The following is a 12854-nucleotide window of genomic DNA, read 5'->3' as shown; positions in this document are numbered from 1 at the left end:
TTCACAAGGAACTCTTCCAAAATTAGGTTTAGTTTCTGTTGAAAAGCCACTACTTCTTGCTTCATACCAAGTGGCATATAAAGTGGCCAAATCCAAGAAGCCCCATACAATTGCGGAAGATCTCATCAAGCCATGTGCACTGGAAATGGCAACAATTATCCTGGGCAAAGAAGTAAGAAAAAAATTTGAACAGGTGCCCCTATCAAACAATGTCATTCACAATCGAATCAGTGATTAGAGTGAAGATATTTTGGACCAAGTCATCTCAGATGTCAGAGCTAGTCCTCTTAAAATCTCTATTCAGTTGGATGAGTCAACTGATGTCTCCAGTTGTAGTCAACTCATCACATTAGTGAGGTATGTCAATGATGGTGCTGTGAAGGAAGATTTCCTGTTTTGTAAAGATCTGAAAACAAACACAACTGTAAAGAATGTGATGCAGCTGGTGAAAGATTTCTTTGCCAAACATGATTTAGATATCAAAGTCATTGGTTCTGTGTGCACTGACGGGACACCTGCAATGCTTGGAAATAAATCTGGCTTTTCTGCATTGATGAAAAAGGAGATTCCAGACTTGCAAGTTACCCATTGTTTTCTTCATCGGCATGCTTTGGCATCAAAAACATTGCCTCCAAATTTGAAGAAAGTCGTTGATACTTGTGTGAAGATCATCAACTGGATCAGGGGGCATGCTTTGAACCATCGCATCTTCAAGTCATTTTGTGAGGATCTGAGAAGTGAGCATTCAGTTTTGCTTTTCCACACTTTGTCCGTTGGTTGTCACGAGGACAAGCTTTAACCCGCTTCTTTGAACTGCGGGAAGAAATCAAAGTTTTTCTGGAGGAGCGTGAATGTGATCTGGTTGGGGGCAATGAAATCACAGGAATTCGCCCAAATGATGGCTTACTTAGCTGACACTTTCACTTGTATGAATGACCTGAGTGTTTCTTTTCAAGGAAAAGGGATAAACATATTGAAGGCTTGTGAAAAGTTGAATGCCTTCAAAGAAAAGTTATGCCTTTGGCGTCGAAGGATGGAAAGAGGCAGTCTCTCAAATTTTCCTTCACTAGAAGAGATGGTTGATGATGAAGAAATTGTGGCTCATTTGGAAATGCTGTCAGAATCGTTTGATGGATATTTTGCTGCTGGAGACCTGAAGATTTCAGAAGAATGGATCATGAATCCATATTCCTACAATTTGGAGAAAATGTCAGATGATGAAGAGCTGAAGGAAGATCTTATTGATTTGTGGACAAATCGAGCTCTTGAAATGCAATTTGAAAGCAAGACTTTGGCAGAGTTTTGGTGTGCAGCACTGGATATGTTCCCAAGACTTGGAGGAAAAGCACTCCGTGTCCTCACTCCATTTTCAACATATTTCTGTGAATCTGGATTCAGTTCTCTTTTGTCAATCAAGACAAAATCTAGGAATCGCCTGAATCCACACGCAGACCTGCGGATCGCAGTCAGCAAGGAAGTTCCACATTTTGACAAAATCATGAATGAGAAGCAGGAGCAAAGAAGCCATTGAATTTTACGTTCACAATTGGGATTGATTTTAGTTTACAATTTTTTCTGAATAAATTAGAATCTAATTGCTCAGTTTATATTAGCATTTTAAGCACTGAATTAAAAGCTTATTTTTTTAAGTTCAATTTGTTCACCCACAGTATTGTATGTGGTTCAAAAATTAGAAATTAGACTTCTTCATCTTCAAATGTGATATTACTATTGTAGGGGGTGCGAACATTAATCAAGTATTTCCTAGGGGTGTAGGGCATAGAAAAGGTTGGGAACCACTGGTGTACAAGATAATGAGAAGCATTTATCGTGTCGATAGTCAAAGGCTTTTTCCCAGGGCTGAAATGGCTAGCACAAGAGGGCATAGTTTTAAGGTGCTTGTAAATAGGTACAGAGGAGATGTCAGGGACAAGTTTTTTTTTTTACGCAGAGAGTGGCGAGGCGTGGAATGGACTGCCAGCAGCAGTGGTGGAGGCGGAAATGATAAGGTCTTTTAAGACACCTGGACAGGTACATTAGGCTTAGAAAAACAGAGAGTTATGGGTAAGCCTAGGTAGTTCTAGGGTAAGGGCATGTTCGGCACAGCTTTGTGGGCCAAAGGACCTGTATTGTGCTGTAGGTTTTCTATGTTTCTATTTCCATGAAACTTCAGCTAATTGGAGCAGCCACTTAATCGGGCCAAAATGTACTAGACCTCAGATGTCCTAGTTAACCGAAATCCACTGTATACTATTGAAAATCATATTTCACTAGTGTACAATGGTATCAATTACTGATTTTATGGCACAGTTCTTTAAGAGCTGTCAACCTGCAGGGGGATTCTAAACTGAAATTGAAATTGCTCTCTCACCTAAATAATTCCAGTGTATTATTTTAAAAAGCAAGACAGTTAAACTCAATGTGCTGGTCAATATTCATCCATCAACTAACATTACACACATTATCTGATCAATATTACATCAGCATTTTGGCAAACTGCTGTGCTACATTTCCTGCTTTAGATAACTTCAAAAGCCATTTCACTGGCCATACTCCAGTTTAGCACACAAAGGGATGTGAAATGTGCTTTATAAAATCACATGAAAGGATACAGCTGAGGTCATGCAGCTTGTCCAATCCATAATAACAAAGCATGATCATTCCATCTAGATATGTTCCACCCACTTGTCTTCCCCCCTCCTTTATCTTTGAATATTCTTAATCTGCAATATGTCAGATGGCAACGAGAAGGTATGCAGGAGATTGATTGGCTGGCTAAGCAGTGCTACAATAACGACACCCACAATGTCAGCAAGATCAAAGAGTTGATTATGAACTTCAGATGGTGAAGCTGGGGCCGAGGGGGGCGGGGCTCAGTGGTGGAAAGCTGGTCAGCAGCTTTAAGTTCCAGGGTGACAACTTCTCAAAGGATCTATTCTGAGCTTAACACAAAGATATAAACAGCAACAAGGCTTGCCAGTGGCATACTGTGTTAGGAGGTTGAGGTGTTTTGGTATGTCTGCAAAGACTCTCACAAATTTTTGTAGATGTACTGTAAAGAGTATTCTGACTGGTCGCATCACTGCCTGGTATGGAGGTTCCAAAGAACAGGAATGAAAGAAGCTAGACTGAAATTAGTCAGACCCATCACGAGCAAAACCCCGTCCATCAAGGACATCTTCACGGCATGGTATCTCAAGGCAGTGCATCCATCACCAACGAACCTCACTATCTGGAATATGTCCTTTTTTCATTACTATGATCGAAAAGGAGGTACAGGAACCTGAAGACCTATACTCAGCGATTCAGGAACAGCTTCTTTCCCTCTGCTGTTAGATTTCTGAACAATTCATGAACACTGCCTTGCTACTCCTCTTTCACACTATTTATTTTTTGTAACCTTCAGCAATGTACTGCTAACACAAAACAACAAATCTCATGACATACATCAGTGATAATAAACCTGATGCAGATTCTTAAATACATTTCCAGTTTCCTTTTGACAATTACTATCAAAACTGCTTCTTGTTCTTTCCTGGCAATGTATTTCAGACCCAAACCACTGACTGCAAACTTAAAAAAAAATCATGTTCATGCTATTTTCGGATCTATTACTAATCACCTTCATTCCATAAGTCCTGATCCTTAACCCAAGCAGAATAGGAACACTAGCTCTCCATTCACCCTTCTACACCCTTATGAATTTAATTAATAGTATCAGATTGCCTTGTGATGTTCCATTTTCCAAAGATAACAAATCTCACTTCTTCAGTCAACCCACATAATTAATGCCTTAGAAAAATATAGGTAAATTTATTCTGTATATAATTCTCCAGTATGGCTCCAATTGTGGCTAATCCAGTTTTCTACCATGACTGCCTTGCTCGTTTACTCTATACAGCTATTTATAAAGCAAATATGCATTTATTTTAACCACTTTTTCAACATGGCCCATCACTTTCAAAGAACCTGGCATAAAACAAAACATATAATTTTTTTTAAGGAGGTAATTTTCTGCAGGGATCTGCTCTAGGACCCTCCTATTAGTGACATTTTTTTAAACAAATAACTTGGATGAGGAAATGGAAGGCTACGTTAGTAAGTCTGGAGATGACCAGAAGGTTGATAGTTTACAAGGTTGTTGTAGGATACAACGGGACATTGATTGAATGCAAAGCTGGGCTGAGAAGTGGCAAATGGAGTTCAATCCAGGAAAGTGTTAAGTGATAAACTTTGGGAAGTTGAACTTGAAGGAAGAATACAGAGTTAAAGGCAGGATTCTTAACAGTACGGAGGAACATTGAGATCTTGGGGTTCACATCCATAGATCCCTCAAAGTTGCAGTGCAGGCTCATAGAGTGGTTAAAAGGTGTATAGTGTGATTGCTCTCATTAGACTGTCTATAAAACTCTAGACCACAAATGGAATATTGTGCTCAGTTCTGGTCACCTCATTATAGGAATGATATGGAAGCTTTAAAGAGGGTGTAAAGGAGATAATCCAGGATAAGGCCCGGATTAGAAAGCATGACCTTATGAGGATAGATTGGGCAAACTAAGACTTTTCACTTTGAAGAGGACGACAATGAAAGGCAACTTGACAGAGGTTTTTAAGATGATAAGAGGCATAGATTAAGTAGAGGTAGACAGGTAGAGACTTTTTCCCAGGCTGGAAATGCATACTACAAGGGGGCATAACTTTAAGGTGCTTGGAGGAAGGTAAAGGGGGATGTCAGAGAAAGAGTGGTAGGTGTGTGGAACGCACTGCCAAGTGTGGTGGTAGAGGCAGATATATTAGAGACATTTAAGAGACCTTTACATCGGCAAATTGAAGGCTACATGGGAGGAAAGGGTTAGATTGCTCTTGGAGTAAGTTAAAGGGCTGGTACAATACCATGGACCAAAGGGCCTGTACTGTGCTGCACTGTTCTATGTTCTTGCACTTATTTTCGAGTTGTGCCTTCTAATTTATATTTCTTTTTCTCAGTCTTCCTACACAAAGTTGACACTTTTGCCTTTTACAGCATTAAATTTCATTGACCTCCTATGGAGAGCCCATTCCAGCAGCCTGTATACATCTTCAAAATTTACTACCATACTCATTCTTTACTATGCCTCCAAAAATTGACATCTGCCAACTTTGAAATTTTGCACTATGTAGCAAAACAAGATCATAAATACATAATCTGAAACACCAGAGTAGAAACACTAGGGTAGATCACCATATACATGTGGATTCTGGTTAATTGGCCCATTGGTTATCATTGAGTCTCTTAATTGGGACAACTCTTAAAGAACAAAAACAGAGAAATAACTGGAATTCTCAGAATCAGAATCAGGTTTATTATCACCAGCACGTGTCATGAAATTTGTTAACTTATCTTCAAGGAGTCTTCATTTATTTGGGACACTACATCACTTAATTGGGACAGGAGACTGTCACTTTTATCTAAGTCCTTCTACAATTGCATTGCTTCCTCAGCACTATCCATCCCTCCGCCTATCATCTGCAAACTTTGCGACAAAGCCATCAATTCCATTATCTAAATCATTGACAATGTGAAAAGTAATGGGCCCAATACTGACCCGAGGAACACCACGAGCTTTTTATTTATTAATTTATGGGATGTGGGTGTCGCCAGCTAAATCAACATTTATTACCCAACCCTAGTTACCTTGAAAAGGTAGTGATGAGCAGACATCTGGAACCACTGCAGTCGCTGAGGTGTAGGTACACCCACAGTGCTGTTAGGGAGTGAATTACATGAGTTTGACCCAGTGACAATGAGGAACAGTGACACGTTTCCAAGTTAGGCTGGTGAGTGACTCGGAGGGGGATTTCAAAGTGGTAGTGCTTCTAGGTATCTGCTGTTCTTGTCCTTCTAGATGGTAGTGCTCATGGGTCTGTAAGCTGTTACCTTAGTCACTAGCAGCCAACCAGAAAAGGCCCCCTTTATTCCCACTTGCTGCCTCCTACCTGTCAGCCATTTCTCTATTTCTCTATCCATGACAGTATCTTTCCTGTAATTCCATGGGATTTTATCTTGTTAAACTGTCTTATGTCTGGCACCTTATCAAATGCCTTCTGAAAATCCAAGTAAATGACATCCACTGCCTCTCCTTTGTCCACCCTGCTTATTACTTCCTTGAAGAACTCAAACAGATTTGTCAGGCAAGATTTCCATTTACAGGAACCATGCTGACTTTGACTTTTTTTTTCATTAGTCTCCAAGCACCTCAAAACCTCATCCTTAATAATAGACTCCAACACTTTCCCAACCACTGAGCTTTGGCTAACTGGCCTATAATTTCCTTTCTTTTGCCTTCCTCCCTTCTTAAATAGTGGAGTGACATCTGCAATCTTCCAGCCCTCCTGAACCATGCCAGAATCGGGGTTCTTGAAAGATCATAACCAATGCATCTGCTACCTCTTCAGCAACCTCTTTCAGAGCTCTGGGATGGAGTCCATCTGGTCCAGGTGACTTATCCACCTTAAGACCTTTGAGCTTGCCTGGCACTTTTACCTTTGTAATAGCAATGGCACTCACTAACACTCTCCGACCTCTGGTATGCTGCTAGTGTCTTCCACAGCGAAGAATGATACAAAGTACTCCTTAAGTTCTTCCACCATTTTTGTCCCTCGTTACTATCTCACCAGCATCATTTTCCATTGGTCCAATATCAGCTTTCACCTCCCTTTTATTCTCCATATAACATGAAAAAACTTTAATATCCTGCTTTATATTATTAGCTATTTTGCCCTCATATTTCATCTTTTCACTTCTTATGGCTTTTTTAGTTGCCTTTTGTTGGATTTTAAAAACTTCCCACTCACTTTTGCTACATTATGTGCCCTTTTCTCAGCTTTTATGCAGTCCTCAACTTCGCTTGTCAGCCATTTGAGAACTACTTCTTCTGTGGGACATATCTATCCTGTGCCTTGTGAACTATTCCCAGAAACTTCAGCCACCTCTGCTCTACCTTCATCCCTGCCAGTATCCCCCTACAATCCACCTGGGGAAGCTCCTCTCTCATGCCTCTGCAATTTCCTTTATTCCATTGAGATACTGATACATCTGACTTAATGCTTCTCCCTCTCAAATTGCAGTATGAATTCAATCATATTATGTTCACTGTCTCCTAAGGATTCCTTTACCATACGATATAGGAGCAGGATTAGGCCATTTGGTCCATTGAGTCTGCTCTGCCATTTCATCATGACTTATCCATTTTTCCTCTCAGATCCAATCTCCTGCCTTCTCCCCATATCCCTTCATGCTCTGGCCAATCAAGAATCTATCAACCTCTGCCTTAAATATACATAAAGACTTGGCCTCTACAGCTGCCTGTGGCAACAAATTCCACAGATTCACCACTCTCTGGTTAAAGAAAATCCTACCTTAAGCTCCCTAATAAAATCTGGATTATTACAAAACACCCAACCTAAGCCAGCTTTTCCCCGAGAAGGCTCAAGTACAAGCTGCTCTAAAAGCCAGCTCCTAGGCATTCAACAACTTCCCTCTCTTGCAATCCAATACCAATCTGATTTTCCCAAATCTTTGCAATATCCTATTACGATTGCAACATTGCCCTTATTACAAGCCCTTTCCAGCTACCTTTGCAATTTCAAACCCACCTCTTGGCTACTATTTGGAGGTCTATATATGATTTCCATAATAGTTTTTTACCATTGCAGATTCTTTAACTCCAACCATCGATTCAACATTCTCTGACCCTATGTCACCTCTTTCTAAAGATGTAATTCCATCTCTTACCAACAGAGCCACACACCACCTATGCCTTCCTGCCTGTCCTTTCCACACAAAGTATATCCTTTGATATTAAGCTCCCAACTTTGACCTTCTTTCAGCCATGATTCAGTGATGCCCACGTCATAATTGCCAATCTCTAAATGAGCTACAAGTTAATCTACCTTATTCCAAATACTGCCTGAATTTAAACATAGCACCTTCAGTCCTGCATTCTTTGCACTTTTGCATTCTGCCTCTGTGATACAATTTAACTCCTTGCACTGTCTGCACTTGTACCCAATCATTGGATTGTCCTTCCTTATATTCATATTACACCCATCATCTACTTGTAATCCTGGTGGCTCATCCTCAGTTCTATCATACTGGTTCCCATGCCCTGCCATATTAATTTAAACCACTCCCAACAGCTTTAGCAAACCTGCCCACAAGGATATTGGTCCTCCTCAGATTCAACTGCAACCCGTCCCTTTCGTACAGTCATCAAAGGTTATGGAGAGAAGGCAAGAGAATGGGGTTGAGAGGGAAAATAAATCAGCCATGATGGAATGGCAATGCAGACTCGATGGACTAAATGACCAAATTCTGCTCCTATGTCTTATGGTGCCATACTCAATAGACTGCCAATTCTGTTATCTCTGATGACTGTTCCTAGAACTTTTCCCTCCATGGTGGTTAAATTAAGTTAAATGCAGTATTGGGTTCATCTCTAAACTTCACTTTGAATGCCAAGTATTGCTATGAATCAAAAACAATTGTATCCACAGACTCCACAATTTTGTCTATTGGTTCCCTGTACAATCTAGGCATCGCATATTTAGACCAGGTGGTTAACTAAATGCCACTGGCCGTCTCTTAACTTCCCTTTATGCATTTAGAACCTATCCAGAATCCCAATTAAATATTCTTTCACTGTGTCCACACAATGACTAAATTACACAACTGGATCTCAGTCATGCCATCTTGCTTCCATGAGTACTTTTAATTTTAACCTCTGATTAGCTCTACTTCTCTTCCAGCTTTCTGCACTCTGTTTAGTTCTCTGTATTTTGGATATATTTCTGTGCAGGCTTTCCATAAGCATTGTTCACTAATCTTTCAAAAAAATGTATTTGCATCTTCTTCAAATACCCCATCAAGTCCAGCGACTTGTGGTACTCCACAGGGGTCAGTTTTGGGACCACTTCCTTTTATGCTGTATATCAATGATTTAGGTGATAAAATCACCTTGGCTTTGTTGCCAAGTTTGCAGATGATACAAAGATCGATGGAGGGGCAGGTCGTGTTGAGGAAACAGGTCAGCTACAGAACGCCTTAAACAGATTAGGAGAACGGGCAAGAAAGTGGCAAATGAAATACAATGTTGGAAAATGCATGGTTATGCACTTTGATAGTAGAAATAAATGTGCAGACAGGGAGAAAATCCACAAATCTGAGATGCAAAGGGATTGGGGAGTCCTTGTGCAAAACATCCCAAAGGTTAACTTGTAGGTTGAATCGGTGGTGAGGAAGGCAAATGCAATATTGGCATTAATTTCAAGAGGTCTTGAATACAAGAGCAGGGTTGTAATGCTGAGGCTTTCTAATTGAATTGAATTTATTACTTACATCCTTCACATACAAGAGTAAAAACATTTATGTTACGTCTCTGTCTAAATGTGCAACTTATAGCAATTTGTAATAAATAGTATGTACAACAGGGCAGTCAATATAACATAGAAATACAATTGTGTCAACATGAATTAATCAGTCTGATGGCCTGGTGGAAGAAGCTATCCCGGAACCTGTTGGCCCTGGCTTTTATGCTGTGGTATCCTTTCCCAGATGGTAGCAGCTGGAACAGTTTGTAGATGGGGTGACTCGGGTCCCCAGTGATCCTTCGGGCCCTTTTTACACACCTGTCTTTGTAATTGACCTGAAGTGGGAAGTTCACATCTGCAGATGTGCTGGGCTGTCCACGCTACTGCTGGCGATCTGACAGGAAGTCCAGGATCCAGCTGCACAAGGCATGGTGAAGGTTGAGGTCTCTGAGCTTCTTGTCGAACTTGGAGGGAATCATGGCGAATGCTGAGCTGCAGTCCAAGAACAGCATTCTCACATAAGCATCTTTCTTCTCCAGATGTGCACGGATGGTGTGTAGAGTTGTGACTATTGCATCATCTATTGATCGGTTGTGTCAGTAGGCGAATTGTAGGGGGTCTAGTGTGGGTGGTAACATGCTGCAGAAATAGTCTTTGACCAGCCTCTCAAAGAATTTACTTATTATTGAGGTGAGTGCAACAGATGAGTGAACGACACCAGTCATTCAGACATGTTACCTTGGTCTTTTTGGGTACAGGGACAACGGTTGAGGTTTTGAAGCAGGAAGGCACTCTACACTGGGAGAGGGTGCGGTAAGGCACTGGTGAGGCCTCACCTTGAGTATTGTGAACAGTTTTGGGCTCCTCATCTTAGAAAAGATGTGTTGGCATTGGAGAAGATCCAGAAGCAGTTCACAAGGACGATTCCGGGAATGAAAGGGTTATCATACAAGGAATGTTTGAAGGCTCTGGGGCTGTACTCAGTGGAATTTAGAAGGATGGGGGGGGGGGGGATCTCATTGAAACCTTTTGAATGTTGAAAGGCCTTGACAGGGTAGATGTGAAAAGGATATTTCACCTGGTGGGGGAATCTAGGACAACAGGGCACAGCCTCAGGATAGAGTGGTGCCTTTTCAAAACAGAGATACAGAGAAATTTCTTTAGCCAGAGGGTGGTGAATTTGTTACCACAGGCAGCTGTGAAGGCCAGGTCACTGGATGTATTTAAGGCAGAGATTGATAGGTTCTCGATTAGACATGGCATGAAAGGTTACAGGGAGAAGGCCAGGAAATGGGGTTGAGGAGGGGGGAAAAGAATTAGCCATGATTGAATAGCAGAGCAGACTCAACAAGTTAAATGGCCTAATTCTGCTCCTTTGGCTTATGGTCTAATCTTTACTGACAGAGAATTCCAAAGATTTACCACTCTGTGTGAATAAGTTTAGTCTTTATCTTTTTTGTCATCCATTGGTCATCTGGCTTTAATTTTCCAACTCTTCTTCCATATGGACCATCAACTTTCTAAAACCCCCATTGTTCAATTACAATTTTCTCTGATAATCTTGATTCCAATTTCACCTTGGCCACATCCACCACCATCTCTCTGAAATTATTTTTGTCTGGCAGTGTGGAGTAATGTTTTCTATACATTTTTCTAAATAATGCATTACAGTCACTTTTTCCTAAATGCTCCCCCTCCCTTCAATGATGATTAGTCCAATTGTTCTGGCTCATTTCCCAAACTTTAGTCCAGCCACACCTCTTTCCTAAATCTTCTAACATTTTTTTCTTTGAATCCAGTTTATCACCGAACAGCCTAAATACAAAACTGCTTTACAAATTTAAAAAAGTGTAAAGCATGCTTTACTTACTTGACATTGTCTTCTGCAACAGCCTGAATAAAGAAATAGCGAACTGGAAGTACTTTGTTGGCATCCAGACCAGGACCCCATACTAGACTTCTCTTTGGACTTACTTTAGTTATGTTCTCAGTTGCAGAACTCGTTATTATAACAAGAATGCAAAATAACCACTTTTCTGACATTGTAAAATAAGTTTTTGTACTGCTTGCAATAAAATGAGAAAATAGCTTCGACGTGTGGTACAATGAAAAAACTGTCTAAAGTTCCTTACTAAATGTTAACACAAAGCAAACATCTTGTAGCTCATTTGCCCAGTTTCGCACTGTTTACCATATCTTCAGAAAATATTTATCAACAAGACTCTGCAACCATACTTCGCGTTTCAGCCACACAGCACCTGGGCGTCGATGCGCACCCTGAGCGCCTGCTTCCCAATACTCAATGCTGATTGGACCGCGCGGTCGTGCGTGAGGAACGCTGGGAAGCGTAGTTCTGGTTGCTAGGAAACCAGCGGCGACGATTAAAAACTAAATTTAAAATCTGTCCCTGTTGGAAAGTTATCTTCACATTGCGAACATGATGATGTAGTATTAGCTCTACTCGGAATGAATAAGGAGTAAAGAGAACAATAATGCCTATCTGGCACCTGCAGCGTCCTACGGCCTGCTTACCTCTAAAAGGCCAAGGCGTCGTGTGGCTCCACCTCAGCTGGGACACTGCAAAGTCGAGCGAAAGAAGGGGAGGTGGCCCTTCATTGGCAACTTGTTCACCCTGTCAGGAGTTAGGTTACTTCGCAGACTGTTACTGTCTGTTCTTAAACTGAAAGTAAAAATTGTGTCGATTAAACCACCAGGCGCTCTGTTGGCAGCGCGACAAATGTCCATCGTGCTTTATTCTGACTCCGTTGGCGGCTGAAGTGGTCGGGTCGAGGAGGCGGGTAGATTGTCCGGGCCCTCAGCCTACAGGACGGCAGGTCAACGCTTCCAATATCGCCCGAGGAAAGCAGCTTAATGCTAGTCAGTGGGCGTTAGTTGGAGGAAGTACAGGGTTGCTGTGACATTGCATGAATAGAGCATCTTCAGTCTTTCAAGGATCAACCACAAGAATATCGCCAGTAAATTTTGACACTGAGCCACATAATATGTTAGGATTGACGACCAAAAGCTTGTTCGGAGGTAGGTTTCAAGTAATAGATTCCAGAAAAAGAGATGGATGGAAGAGACCGGACAATGGAATACTGCGGTCAGCCTAAATTGCAAATGCTTAAGGGATGTAAAATATCATATGATAGCTATAAGTAATAATGTTAATAACTATTTTATCACTATGACCGCAGTTGCAACCTGATTTAGAAGCTGGGGAGAAAGAAAGCAAAATTGAGTTACTGACCTAAAGCCAATGCTAATAGTATTTTTAAAAAAGGTAGAAATACTCAACAGGTCAGGAAGCATCTGTGGAATGTCGGAATTCTTAGATGTGAAAAGTTTATTCTATTTCTCTTTCCATTTCTGGAAGTTATTTGATTTTCATTTTGGGAATCGAATTGCTTAGGTACAACATAGTTTTTCTTAAATCCTTTTCTGTTAATATTTTCCTGCAAGAAAATAAGTGTCAAGGTAGTATATGATAACATAAATGTAAAACA

The 12854-nt window shown here is 40.9% G+C and overlaps 2 protein-coding genes across 6 annotated transcripts in view; one reads left to right on the top strand and one right to left on the bottom strand.

Moving 5' to 3' along the window:
- The window catches only part of poglut2 (protein O-glucosyltransferase 2), an 84909-nt gene extending 73005 nt beyond the window's left edge, over positions 1-11904 (bottom strand). For 2 of the 5 annotated variants that reach the window (XM_073043227.1, XM_073043228.1), the window contains exon 1: positions 11219-11617. In XM_073043227.1, the coding sequence (XP_072899328.1) occupies positions 11219-11391 (173 nt within the window). In that variant the 5' untranslated portion in view covers positions 11392-11617. Of the gene's footprint in view, positions 1-11218; positions 11618-11880 lie in introns of those variants that run through there. The other 3 variants (XM_073043230.1, XM_073043229.1, XM_073043232.1) reach the window with 3 other exon arrangements.
- The window catches only part of ercc5 (excision repair cross-complementation group 5), a 151898-nt gene continuing 150912 nt past the window's right edge, over positions 11869-12854 (top strand). Inside the window, exon 1 of the mRNA XM_073041914.1 lies at positions 11869-12384. The gene's annotated coding sequence lies outside the window, so the exon portion shown is untranslated. The remainder of the gene's footprint in view (positions 12385-12854) is intronic.

The sequence above is a fragment of the Hemitrygon akajei genome, chromosome 4 (assembly GCF_048418815.1).
Source record: "Hemitrygon akajei chromosome 4, sHemAka1.3, whole genome shotgun sequence".
Taxonomy (NCBI): Eukaryota; Metazoa; Chordata; class Chondrichthyes; order Myliobatiformes; family Dasyatidae; genus Hemitrygon; species Hemitrygon akajei.
Note: the sequence above shows the minus strand (reverse complement) of the source record. Positions and strands in the feature narration are given on the sequence as shown.